General features: G+C 51.8%; 1 protein-coding gene across 1 annotated transcript in view; it reads right to left on the bottom strand.

Annotated features, from left to right (window-relative positions):
* Positions 1 to 12904, bottom strand: part of ADARB1 (adenosine deaminase RNA specific B1) — a 105800-nt gene that overhangs the window by 14403 nt on the left and 78493 nt on the right. The window contains exons 4-8 of the mRNA XM_054713618.1: positions 11898 to 12832; positions 8498 to 8612; positions 6618 to 6786; positions 5809 to 5957; positions 4539 to 4707 (exon numbers count right to left, since the gene is read on the bottom strand). Coding sequence (XP_054569593.1) covers positions 4539 to 4707; positions 5809 to 5957; positions 6618 to 6786; positions 8498 to 8612; positions 11898 to 12832 — 1537 coding nt within the window. The remainder of the gene's footprint in view (positions 1 to 4538; positions 4708 to 5808; positions 5958 to 6617; positions 6787 to 8497; positions 8613 to 11897; positions 12833 to 12904) is intronic.

Below are 12904 nucleotides of genomic sequence, written 5' to 3'. Positions count from 1 at the left end.
CTCACGGGGCACCTTTGTTTCTTCCTTCTCCTCGGCTGGGTTTGTTCTGTTGTTCTCTTTCCAGCCGACCGCTGTGATGCTTTTGTCATTTACCTACAGTCATTTTCTAGTTCCCACCGCGATTCCTCCTGTGAGCCCTGAGGTATAACTGGCATGCGCTATACGGTATTGTATATGTTGAAGCATACGATTCGGTAAGTTGGACATGTGCCTCTACCCAGGAGACCATCACCCCCTGCACCTTGCTCATACCTTGTTCACCTTGTTCCATTCCTTCCTCACTGTCCCTCTTACTCTGGTCCCCGCCCCCACCCACTCCCACCCCCGCCCCGGGCAACCACTGATCTGCTTCTGTCACTGTAGATAGACCAGTTTGCATGTTCTAGAAATTTACATACTTTTTAGGATATGGTTTCCTCTACTCTGAATAATTGAGATTTTCCCAGGCTGCATGTGCCTCATTGTTTATTATTATTTGCCTGAGTGGTGCTCCACTGCATGGAGAAGCATCATTTGGCCACCCCTGTACTACTGCTGCCACTTGGATTGCTTCTAGTTTTTGACATTACAAAGAAAGTTGGACACGTGTCATTATACATTTGTCCAAATCCACAGAATGTGCACCACCAAGAGTGACCCTAACGTAATGTGTCAGTGTAGGTTCATCCATTGTAACCATGTGCCCTCTGGTGGGGGATGGGTAATTGGGGGAGGCGGTGCAGGGCGGAGGCGGGTAGAGGGCATATGTGAATCCCTGTACCTTTGTCTTAATTTTGTTATGAATCTAAAGAAATGTATAGGACAGTAGTTTTCCATTATGTGTTTTACCACAATTATAATAGGTCAGTGATGCCACCAATAATTACACAGATTATATAGCAGATAACAAGATAATCATCCCACTAACACAGAAAGTATAAAGTTCTGGGAATTAATCTGTTAAAAACTGCCTGACATTTTTGTGAAAAACTATAACTGCTGTAAAGGAAATATTTTAAATATGGAGAGAGATATAAAATATTCATGGGTGGACTGATTTAACTTCATATCAATTCCTTCCAACTCAGTCCATAAGTTCAATGCAGTTCTATATGAAATCTCAGCAAGACATTGGGAGACACTTGACAAGCTGACTCTAAAATACGTACAGAAGAACAGAGGTTCATAAAAGGCTACCAAAAGTTTGAAAAAAAAATGAGTAAAGAATGGCAGTTTTATCCCACCAGATCTTTAAACTATTAAAATGTCAGAATAATCTATATATATATAAAAGCCTAAGTGACTGTTAGGACTGGTCGACCAAACGACTGGTCACTATGATGTACACTGACCACGAGGAGGCAGACACTCAATGCAGGAGCTGCCCCCTGGTGGTCATTGCACTCCCACAGCCAACCTCCTGCAGTTCCTTCCACCCTGGCTGGCACTGATTGGCCCGATTGGGACTGGGCAAGATGACCCAAATCAGCCCCAATCGCCAGCCAGGCCAAGGAACCCCACCCATGCACAAATTCATGCACCAGGCCTCTGGTAAACTGATAAAGAATCTAGAGTCTAGCCGAAACCGGTTTGGCTCAGTGGATAGAGCGTCGGCCTGCAGACTCAAGGGTCCCAGGTTCGATTCCGGTCAAGGGCATGTACCTTGGTTGCGGGCACATCCCCAGTAGGGGGTGTGCATGAGACAGCTGATCGATGTTTCTCTCTCATCAATGTTTCTAATTCTCTATCCCTCTCTCTTCCTTTCTGTAAAAAATCAATAAAATATATTAAAAAAAATAAAAATAAAAAAATAAAAGCTTTGTTAACATTTGTGCTGGCTTCTGTAGTGGATATGAAAAAAAGAAGACCTTGTCCTAGTCCTTATAAGAATAATTGCAGCCAACCTGTAGGCATAGGGTTAGTGGACACTGCCTAGTTGGGTGATTTTAGAAACCCCAGAAGGGCAGATAAGAAGTCAGAATCTATTGTGATCTTTGAGAAAAAGCATAAATATCAAGATGGAGCTCGTTAAATTAAAAAAAAAAAAAGAATCTAGAGTCTAGAAATAGACCCATCCTGTGAGGGAGCTCAGTATATAACAGGTGCCTTCTCAAATCAGGGAGAAAATATAGGTTATTCAATAGAAGGGAGTGGGAAAGCTGACCCCCTGTATTAAAATAAAACTAAATTACAATATAAAAGTGTTAAAGGCATAAATGTGAAAATGAAATTATAAAGGTCTTAGAAAGAAGGACAGCAGAATATTTTTATGCCCTTAATTTGAGGAGGGATTTCTTAAATAAGATCCTAAAAGTACAAATCACAGGGTGACAGATTAATGGATAAGATTACAACAAAATTAGGGGTTTCTATTCTGAAAAGGATGGAAAGTTAAGAGGGACTTGGACTTGGAGGAGGCACTGAATCGTCTCACACTGTTAAGGATTACAAACTACAAAAGGAACTTTTGCAAATCAAGATGAAAAAGGCATGAGGTCCAAGACACAATGGCCAGGATACACACAGGGAATTCACAGGAGCAAGATGGGGGTTGAGGAGATGCTCAACCCGCCCAGTGAGAGGAGAAACAAACAGAAACCCGGAGACAGCATCAGGAGTGTGGGCAGCTAACCTCGGCACTGCCGGTGTGCGTGCAGCTGGAGGGCCATTAGGTAAACCTGATAGTGCTGTGTGAGGAACCCCTGGATACCATGGCCTATAACGAGCTGCTTACGGGGTCTCAAGGCTGCATGGGGAGCTCGAGGAAATCCATGTGTCCATCACGAGGAGAAGGACATAACATGGCCACGACTATGATGCAGGAGTCAACGGGCTGGACATGACGGCATCAGGGAGAGTCCCCCAGACGCGGGGTGAATGAAAATACGGGGTACAGAATGGGATTTGAAGCACAATGCCAAATCTGTAAACCAACAACATACACCTATTTTTCAAGGACATGGACACACAGTCACACACAGAAACGGTATGGACAGCGAATACAAAGGGCATGTGATTAGTAAACACATCATGTGGGCACCTTGCTGGGTGGGAATGGGCCACAGTGTACGATTAATTTAGCTCCGGGTCCCCTAGGTTCCCTGACATGACCATTAGAGAAAGTCAAGACCACGCTTACAAACAACAGACAAGATGTACATGCACATGCGTCGGCTCTGACAGCTGTCAGGAGGGCAGTCAGGACCCAAGCACATGGGCTGTGGAACGCTCTGAGGGGAGGAGATTTTATTTTACATGCTTTTCTACCATTGAACTTTGTGCCATCTGCCCATGTTACTTTTTTCAAATAAACATTTGTTAAAAGATACAAAACTATGAGAACTGAGACCAGCATCTGAAGAAATGGGTTTTTTAAATCCACCTGGGATACAGGCTCCTGAAAGAATAACACTTCTCAGGGGAAGGCAAACTCAGGGTGTTTGCAGCACCCAGCCTCCCCTCCCCATGAGGGGGTGCTCTCGGTGCTCAGAGCACAATGCTGTGAGGGGTGTCACATTATTTTTAAAATGTAAATACCAATCATTCCAAATACTAACTGAATAGTAAATATGACCATTAAAGTGCATCTATGATGAATGAGGAACCTCTTTGCTTTCTCTGGGAGCAAATCGTTTTAAAAGATCACAGTGAAACACATCAGTTCACCCCAGAAGCCCACATCTATAATAATAAGACCATAATATGCTAATTAGACTGGGCAGCCAAACGTCCTTCCAGATAAAGCCGCGGTGGCTGCGAGGGCCGAGGGCAGGCAGGGCAGGCAGCCGTGGTGGGGTAATGGGGGCAGCGCCTTCCCCTGATTGCCCAGTTGCCTCCTGCAGAGGGAAGCAGGCCTAAGCTGTCAGTAGGACATCCCCTGAGGGCTCCCAGACTGTGAGAGGGGGCAGGCCGGGCTGAGGGACCCCCTCTTCCAGTGCATGAATTTTCATGCACCGGGCCTCTAGTATAACAATAATAATAAAGGGCGAGATGGTTGTTTTGATGAGTGACAGCCTGGAGCCTCCTGGGTAAAGGCCCACCTTCACCCCCTCGAAGGGTCCCGGAGCGCCCCCCCAAGAGCCATTATCCTTCAAAGAATGTGGGGAACACTGAAACACTGAAGTGGGGAGTGGGGAGTGGGACCAAAACAAAACCGTTTTGAAAGTGGGTAAATAGTGTAGGAGGAAGGTCAGGTGCCCACAAGGGCACAGTGGGGGGTACCCAGGAACCAGCAGGGGTGAGTCTGGTGCAGTGGGGAGGGTCAGGTGCCTGCAGAGGCACAGTGGGGGGTACCCAGGAACCAGCAGGGGTGAGTCTGGCGCAGTGGGGAGGGTCAGGTGCCCGCAGGGGCACAGTGGGGGGTACCCAGGAACCAGCAGGGGTGAGTCTGGTGCAGTGGGGAGGGTCAGGTGCCTGCAGAGGCACAGTGGGGGGTACCCAGGAACCAGCAGGGTGAGTCTGGCGCAGTGGGTAGGGTCAGGTGCCTGCAGGGGCACAGTGGGGGGTACCCAGGAACCAGCAGGGCTGAGTCTGGCGCAGTGGGTGCTCCATGGCCTTACCGTGCCATCTTGTCGCTGCAGGACATGGTGAGCAGCCTCTCCCCCTGCAGCACCCCGTCCCACGTCTGGATGCTCGCATTTGAGCGCACGGGGATCGTCCCCTCACCAGATTCTATTTTCGTCCGCAGCTGCCCCCTGGCTTTGCGATTCGGGTGTCTGTCTGCTGGTTCTAAGAGAGAAAGGGGAGAAGGAAGCCACTGGTAGGAAGTCATCTGCTTCACTCACTGAGAAGCACATCTAACTACACCCCATACGTTTAGCACACAGTCCGCCTGTATGTGGCTTATGGTTGTTCTATACCTATAGGACATATGTACAGTGTAAGTATATAAAACTGGACAGGAAGGATATAATATGAACCAAATTCACACAAGTGGCCTCCTCAGGGGTTGGGGAAAATGAGGGCTTCCATTTTAACCAAAGTGATTGATTTCTATTGTTAAAAAGGAACTGAAGCAAATAGGACAAAATGCTAACATTTGTTCATTCTAGGTGTTGGATATTTGGGTGTTTGTTATATTCCGCCCCCCCCCCCCCATTTAAAAAATTTCCTAAGGAAACCCATAGGGATGCCGAAATAAGCCCACAGGAAGCACGCACACACAGTGACTACCTCTGGGTCATATGAACATGGGCGATTTGAATTTTCTTTCTTATTTAAAAAATACTTAGTAGTTTTCCACAATCGATTTTTGTTGCTTTTATAATCAAGAAAAACAATGCAATCAAATGTTCTATTTGGAACAAATAACGTTTAAGCTTGCAGGGAGAGAGGTGGATACAAATCCGTGGAAAACAGAAATCTGTGGGAAACGTGCAGAGAAGGGTGGGGCAATGTGATGGAAACAGGGTCTCCTTTTTCACTCGTCTAACCTGCTGCTGGGGGTTCAGCCAAATAATCACACATTTACTAAGTTACAGTTCATCAGAAACATGGAAGGGGATGTACATCTCTGATTTAGAGACAGACAAGGTGTCCCAAAGATTGTGACAACCTGTATGTTATCCAAATTTAAGTGCTGACATCAATTTTGACCTGGTATCCTCATTCTATTCCAATCCCACAGTTTATTAGAGTCAACATTTTCATTCATTAAAATATCCTCATTAATTATTCATGGAGAAGTAAAACCTCCTGCTTTTATTTAGTCCTCAGGTCCACGTTCAAGGCTGACATGTGAAGAAGAAGGATATTAACGTAAGTCTATTATTTTGTTACCACATGGCCACGCATTGAGAAACCGCTGACTGCCCAGACGCCTGGCCGTACCTTCCAGGATTGGTTCGTGAGGTGAGAAGATCCTGGCGTCCCCGCAGGGCGAGGTGCTGATGTACAGGTGGAACTGGACGGTGTCCTTCAGCCGAAAGCCTCCCCGCTCGGACTTCTGGAAGATGGACTTCTTTTGATCCTCTTTGCTACTGAAAGGAAGCAAGTTGCAGAGTAAGTGCTCCAGCCGCGTGCAGTCACAAGGCGGTCTGTCCCAGCTCCCAGACACTGTCAAAGGCCCGCGGTTTCAACAGGGTAAAGACAAGCTGGAATTGGAGCCTTCCTTTTCCACGTTTACGGTCATTCACACAGTTCCTGCCACTCAGCAATGGACAGGTCATCGAAATGCGAGCATTTCCCCTTTCCTTCTCATTTCTGATTCCAAACAGAACGACTATGTGTAGAGATGGCTTTACAGAGCGCAGCAGTTTGGATACGTGATGGGCTGGTTTGAGGCACAGTGACTGGGATAAAAACGACCGTGTTTACAGGCAGTGGAGTCTACTGATATCAGCCCGCAGGAAACAAAAGCCCAGGGTCAGAGCACGGCCCTGAAATCGGCGATACTATTATGCATGTGTGCACACGTGTGTGATCATATGTACGTTTGTATATGCATGTGTGCTATAACTTAGCCAACTCTACTTGTAGCTTGAGCATCATGGGAAGATGGGATCCAACCTCACTGTTACTGACAGTTACTATTTTGAGAATTTTTGAGTGAAAGTTTTGCAGTGTTTTCTGACGGGGGGAAGGGAGAAGGCAATACTTTTTAAAACAGCTTCCTTTGCTTACTTACTTACTAGACTTACTTTAGGTACAGCTCAAGCTGTGTGTAAAGGAACCTGAGCAAGGACCGCCGAGATATGATCTCTGCGTGGCAGTCATTCAGAGCGAGGCCACGGTCACTCATGTACTCGCCGTTAATACACTTCGTTCCCGTGGAAACACATATCACCTGGGCATCTTTAACATCTGTGCCTGGAAAACAAGAGAGACCGTTCCTCTAAGTCACAGTCACGTGCCCACTGCGCCCCAGGGCCTGACGTGCGTCCGCAGTGACGGAACCTGGCAGAGACCTCAGCGCACACTCCCTCCCCACGCCTACCCCGCCAACGGCAGCCTCCAAGAGGACAAGCTCTGTGTCCCTGCTGGGAGCCAGCCGCCCTCATCTTCAGTGTGGAGGTTCTGAGCCTGAGGAAGTGACTCCTCGGGAATGGAATAGTCTTTCTTGAACAGTCCCATGGATACAGGGAGGAAGCACTATGTGAAGGCAGGTAAGTGGTCTGGTTATTAATCTTAAGATTAATATGAAAGCACTAAAGAGGTGACGAGGGAGGGACAAGAAGGAAAACAAGTCGTTCACAGTGTGCTGGCCAGGAGTCCCTGTCACCCCCTCATGCTGGACGGAAGCCCGCAGCACCGGGCACCTCCAGAGGAGCGGCCACTCTGCGGTAAGTCTGTCACAGCCCACACGCCCCAGATGTGCTGCCAAGGCCTGACGCCACTAGGGATAAACTGCACCACCACCAGCTGCACACGGTGCCACCCAGAGGCGGGCCATCTGAGGTCAGAGCCAGGTGCCCGTGCTGGCAGTCCTGCCCGCAGGTGTAAACTGTGGCTTTGAGCAGTGGAATTCACGCGGAGGTGCAAATGCTGCCCTGCGGGCACCTGCCTCTCCTCGGGCAGTGAGAAGAGCTAGATGACAACCAGCCACACACCACAGAGCCTGCTCAGGGAGCTGCTGCATCAGCAGCTGAGACGCTCACCTTTCAGTTCCGTAAATAGTACGAGCACAGAGAGGAGGAGGAAACTACAAACATCAGAGAAAACCCGAAACCCACGTTAACGTTCAGAGTTCTTCATCCGCCCCCAGACACATGCTCAGCTGTGCCAAAGCTCACACGTGGTAGGAGGAGCTTGTGATTCTAGTTGTCACATTCTCCAGGGCCAGGGGGGGGGATCAAGGCTAGGATTACAGAACCGGGTCCTCTCCCCATTGGGACAGAGAACTGCCTCGGGAGAGGAGGCCAGCACAGCCAGCCTCACAGAGAGCTGGGGTTCTCCTGGCTGGCGGAGACAGATGCGCCATCCCCAGCCCTCCTCCCTGGCCTCCGGTGGTGGTGGGGGGGGGGGGGCGGGTTTCCTCCAGCACAGGCCGTGGATGCTGCCAGCAGAGGGCCCCGCACCAGACTGGGCACTGGCCAGTGTGGCTTCCTGCTCCTAGAAGTCACCACAGAGATGCAGCCCGAGGTCCCACTCCCGGGTGTGGGGAGAAGACCTGGGGAAGGGTTCCTTCTAGACAAATTTAATAGGGTTCCTCCTGCCTTCCAAACCGTGCGTTCCCCCAGATTTTCAACTCTGGCTGGAGCTTCCTCTCTCCCCCACGAGCCACACAGAAACCTACCTGGCAGCACGAACACTGAGGGTAAGTCAGATAGGCCCTACTTTCCCATGAAGCAGGAATTAATGTCTCCTGCAGTGTCCTGCGCAGACCAGACCACTCTCACACGATCGTGGGAATCCAACCTTAACAGAAGGTGCTTCTCCACATGAGAACAATTAGGTTGAAGAGATGAACATTTGGGAAAATATGTAAGTACAGTTCCCACATTTGCAGATGACAGACATTCTGAAGAAGAAGGAAAGCACGATTTTCCTGTCAGAGGTTTTTATAGAGCAAGATGTTTACCTGTTGTCATGACAATTCCAGCAAGAACCTTCCTGCGTGCGTGGGGGGAGGTGAAGTTCTCCGTCAGATCACCGAACTTATCCAGAACCAGGCGGGCCACGGCGTCGGCTAACACCTGGGGACCACAGCAGGGGGTTAGGCACCTGCACCTGCCCCCCCAAAGCCAGGGTGATGGCTCAGATGCCTTCTTTTCTGGAGAATCCCACACTAAGTCTGGCAAACAAGTGTGTGAGTGTGCACATGTGTGTGCGTGTTTCCTCCAAAACACACATCCGAGGAGCATGCGAGGCCATGGCTGGAATCTTTTGACAGGGCCTAGAGGGCAGGGACAGCCCTGAGCCTGGCTGGTGGGAGTTCGAGCTTGTGCATGTGGGGCACACCCTGCTGCCCCGCCCTCTGATGAGGACACCGAGGAGGAGGGGGCTAGAGTGCCTCCCTGGGGTCACCTGCCTCCCCCTCCACTGCTCTGCTGCCCAGGCTCCCCGAGGGTGCAGCTCGGGCAGGAGAAAGAGGCCGTTAAAAGTGATCAAATTAAAGAAGCGTGAGCTCTGCACAGCACCGCCCTCTCTAAGGCCCCGCCCATCAGATATGTCTCACTTATTCCAACACCATCCTATCCCATCACCCTGGCTCAGTCACTCCCTCCGAATCCAGCCCTGAGCAGAGCCTGTGGGCAGCTGTCACTCAGCTCAAATGACAGCGGAATGGACTCAGGGAAGGTGTTCAGCGAGGCCTGGAACACCTCACTGTATGTGACCAGACCCGACAGCACTGTCCTCCTGGGAGTGCTTCTTAGAAGCCAACATGTTAGACTTGGGACACGTCTTATTTTTATGGCTCATGAGTTATCGTGGATAGAGCAAACCCATAGTGTTCTGGGAAATGGTGCTAACTGGTGTGTGTGTGTGTGTGTGTGTGTGTGTGTGTGTGTGTGTGTGAAGAGCCACACTGGATCTATATCCCCCTAATCTCACACTGGTCTTGACAATCAAACGGCCAAAGCTAATGTCCCCTTAATAAAATAGAATAGAAAAGTCACTCATCCTAAAGGATGGCTTATTTGGAAAAAGCATAGTTGTCAGAAAGCTTTCCTCCCATCATTGCTCCAGCAAATTCCAGCGAGCCCCCGGGAATATGCTCAAGACCAGCCACGTGGAGGGTGGGCAGAAGGTCCAGGCGGGGCCCTCGGGCCTTACCTGGCACCTCGGCAGAGGCATTGATGCTACAGATGTGAACACAGGGGAGGGAGTCAGAGCACAGACAGAAACAGATGTGCAACCACACAATGGGAGGGCACCACAGATAGAGGACAACACGCTCCAACTTCCATCGAAGGAAAACACCATGAGAGGTTAACGAGAGCCAGAGGAGAGAGGAGTTCTGTTTCCCAGAAGGTGAGGCGTACCTGCACGTTTTCAGAGGCCGGGCACTTCTGCGCACACTCCCTGTGTGATGCCAGCATTTGCACTCGTGGCCGTTCTTCCACGCCCTTAAAGAGCTCACTGCCTCATTCTTTAGGGGTGATGAAGCACCTCTCCCTCTAAACGAGGGGGTGGATATAACGACAAACTAACATGCTCCTAAACGGCAAACCCACACCACCGCAGGCCCCGCGGCACTGCCTCCGGAACGGCCCTCAGGGTGGAGGCCGGAGGCTCGGCCGGCCGCTTTAGTAAGTCACTGCTGACAGGGTGTTTCGCACTCACCACGTGGTTCATGTCACCTGCTTTTTAAACTCTAGTGCCACTATGGACACCATGAAGGCAAACAATCCTAAGACCAGGGACGGCTGACCCAAGTCCCGCATGGGTTACTCTTGGGCTTTCCACCTACTCTAGAGGCACATTGGAGAGTTTCAGGGGAAAGACAGCGTAGCCCAGAAACAAGGCCTGGGCTGACTGCGAAGCCACCCCCAGATCCTCCAGGAAAACATGGCTACCGGGGCCTCAGGGGCCTCTGGGAGACACTATGGGGCTACTGTGAGCAGAGACCGGGAAGCAGATACAGCTGCACGCCCCCAGGCCTCCCTGGCTGGAGACCACAGAAGTCCGGAACCTGCAGCTCAGCACCAGCAGAACCTGCACAGGTGTTGCGGGTGGGGCTGGGACGGCCCTCCCACCCACACCCCCATAGGATCCCAGACACCCGCCCCAGAGAGGCTGAGAGGCCCCACCTTCCCAGGCCAGGGCCTCTGGTCACTGCTCCACTGAGCCCGGCCTGGGGCTCGGGCTGCAAATGCACACACATGCATGCACACATGCACACACATGTGTGTGCATACACACAGACCTCCTTCTGCCTCCCCTTCAGTTACTCGTCTGCACTGCGAAACCTGGCCTCTTTAGGCAGCATGAAATAAATTTCCCTCTTTTAAAACTGAGGACCGTGGTCATTTCAGAGGACTGAACACAGGCCTCTCTAACTGGTTCAAAGGCAAAAGAGAAGCCGACATTCTCGGATCCCGCTGAGAGAATCCAGGCCAAACTATCTATCAATATTGAGTCCTTCACTTTTTCTGATCAAACCACTACATATTTTATCTTCAAACTGAACAATACTGTGATAAGAAGGAGTAAACAGAGAAGAGGGTCAGGTTTTCTCCCTAAAAGACCGATTTTTACAGTAGACCAGAGAGCTTGGGATTTCTAAGAAAAGAGCAATAACTACTCAGAGTGGCAGGGTTTGGAGATGACACTAGTGCCATTTCTCCTTCAGTCTTCCTCCGTCACAGACGCCGATCTGAGACCCGAGCATTTCCTTCTGTTCACTCTGACTTTAGGGGGGAAGGGGGCCGGACAGGAGGGAGCCTGTATAAATACCACATGGGGAATTCCAGGTACAGAGGGGCCTGGGTGCCTGGGGGGTCCTGGAGCATTTGCTTAAGGGCCCCCTACGCCCCTATCCCTCTGACACACGTCCCTACACTGTAGGCTCAGGAATGCACTGCCAGCCAGTCCCGCTGGAGCCCTTGGGTTTCAGCAGCTGAATGGCCAGACTCACTCCTTTTGTGACCAGAGTCCTAGGGAGACGTAGGAAACACCCTGGGCTGGGCAGGCTCTGGTGTCTGGCACCCCATCCCCCTCATCATCAGAGGCTGCTATGGGACCCCTCACCCCACAGGGCAGCTAACGGGGAGGGCACTGTGGACTGTCCTTCTGGGTGAGGCTCAGCGTGGAGAGGGCTGATGGCACTGCTCCGGTGTCCCCACCCTGAGTCATGATGGCCTCGGACAGCTCCCCAGGGGCCACCCGGCCATCCCAATCTAGGAAGGCTGCCCGGCAGCCACACTTACTGCCGGCTGTTCGTGGTGAGGACAGAGTGGCATGAGATGGAAAGTCAACATGGCAATGAAACCCAGTGCTGTGTAAAGCATGACTGAGCGTGACAGACTTTTCCTCACCTGGGGTAGGTGTAACTGGAGGCCCTCGCTGAGGATAGGCTGGCGAGACGGCGTTTGATCCAAGTGCAAATTAAAAATGGTGGCCAGGGCAGACTGCGCAGCCCGGGCCTTGGCCAGCTTTTTGTTCCTTCCCGAGCCTTCGAAGAACTGGCCGTCCACAACCACGGACATGACAAAGTTCTTGGCGTGGCTCTCCCCGCTCTCCGAGAGGAAGTCGTACTTCAGGCCCGGGCGCAGCTCGTTCAGGATCATCACGGGGTTCTTCCCGGCGGGCGGGGGGAACGGGGGCAGGACCGGGAGGGGCGGCTGGACGAGGCTGGCGGGCACGGGGGACGCTGACAAGCTGAGGTCCCCGCTGGAGCTGAAGGAGTCGTCGCCACCGTTGGAGCCCACGTAAAAGGGCACTTCCGACCTGTCCGGGGTCTCGAAGCCGTTGAAGAGCGCGTCGGCGAAGTCCGCCTGGTCAGACGTGAAGTCCGTGTTGGTGGACAGGCTCCTCCCCATGGCCAGGTGGGCCTCGGAGGCGTTGGGGAACTGGACGAACGACCGCAAGGCCTTCTCGGCCGCCTGCAGCTTGGCCTTCTTCTTCGTGGGGCCAGAGCCCTCGAACGCCTGCCCGTTCACCTCCACGGAGATGACGAAGAGCGGCGCGTGCACGGGCCCCGTCTGGGACAGCAGCGTGTACTGCAGGCCGGGCTTGATCTCGTTCAGCTGCATCAGCGCGTTCTTGGGCAGGGCGGGCCCCGGCGCCCTCCTCCTCTTCTTCAGGCGGAACTTGGCATGCCCATTGCTGCCCTCGTCCAGGGGCCGCTTCCGGCCGACGCTGCCCCCGCCCCCGTTGGGGAGCAGGTAGCTGTCAGCCGGCCCCGGAGCGCTGTCCCCGGGGGGCCCAGGGTCCACACTGCAGCTGTCCTTAGCCTCTGTGCTGCTCGAACCTGCGGTGCCCAGAAAGAGCAACTTACAACGCCTTCGTTGCAGGATCTTGTAAATGCAAAATTTATAGATTC

This window comes from Eptesicus fuscus, chromosome 3, assembly GCF_027574615.1.
Source record: "Eptesicus fuscus isolate TK198812 chromosome 3, DD_ASM_mEF_20220401, whole genome shotgun sequence".
NCBI classification, from domain to species: Eukaryota; Metazoa; Chordata; class Mammalia; order Chiroptera; family Vespertilionidae; genus Eptesicus; species Eptesicus fuscus.
This window is presented reverse-complemented; position numbering and strand designations above follow the sequence as displayed.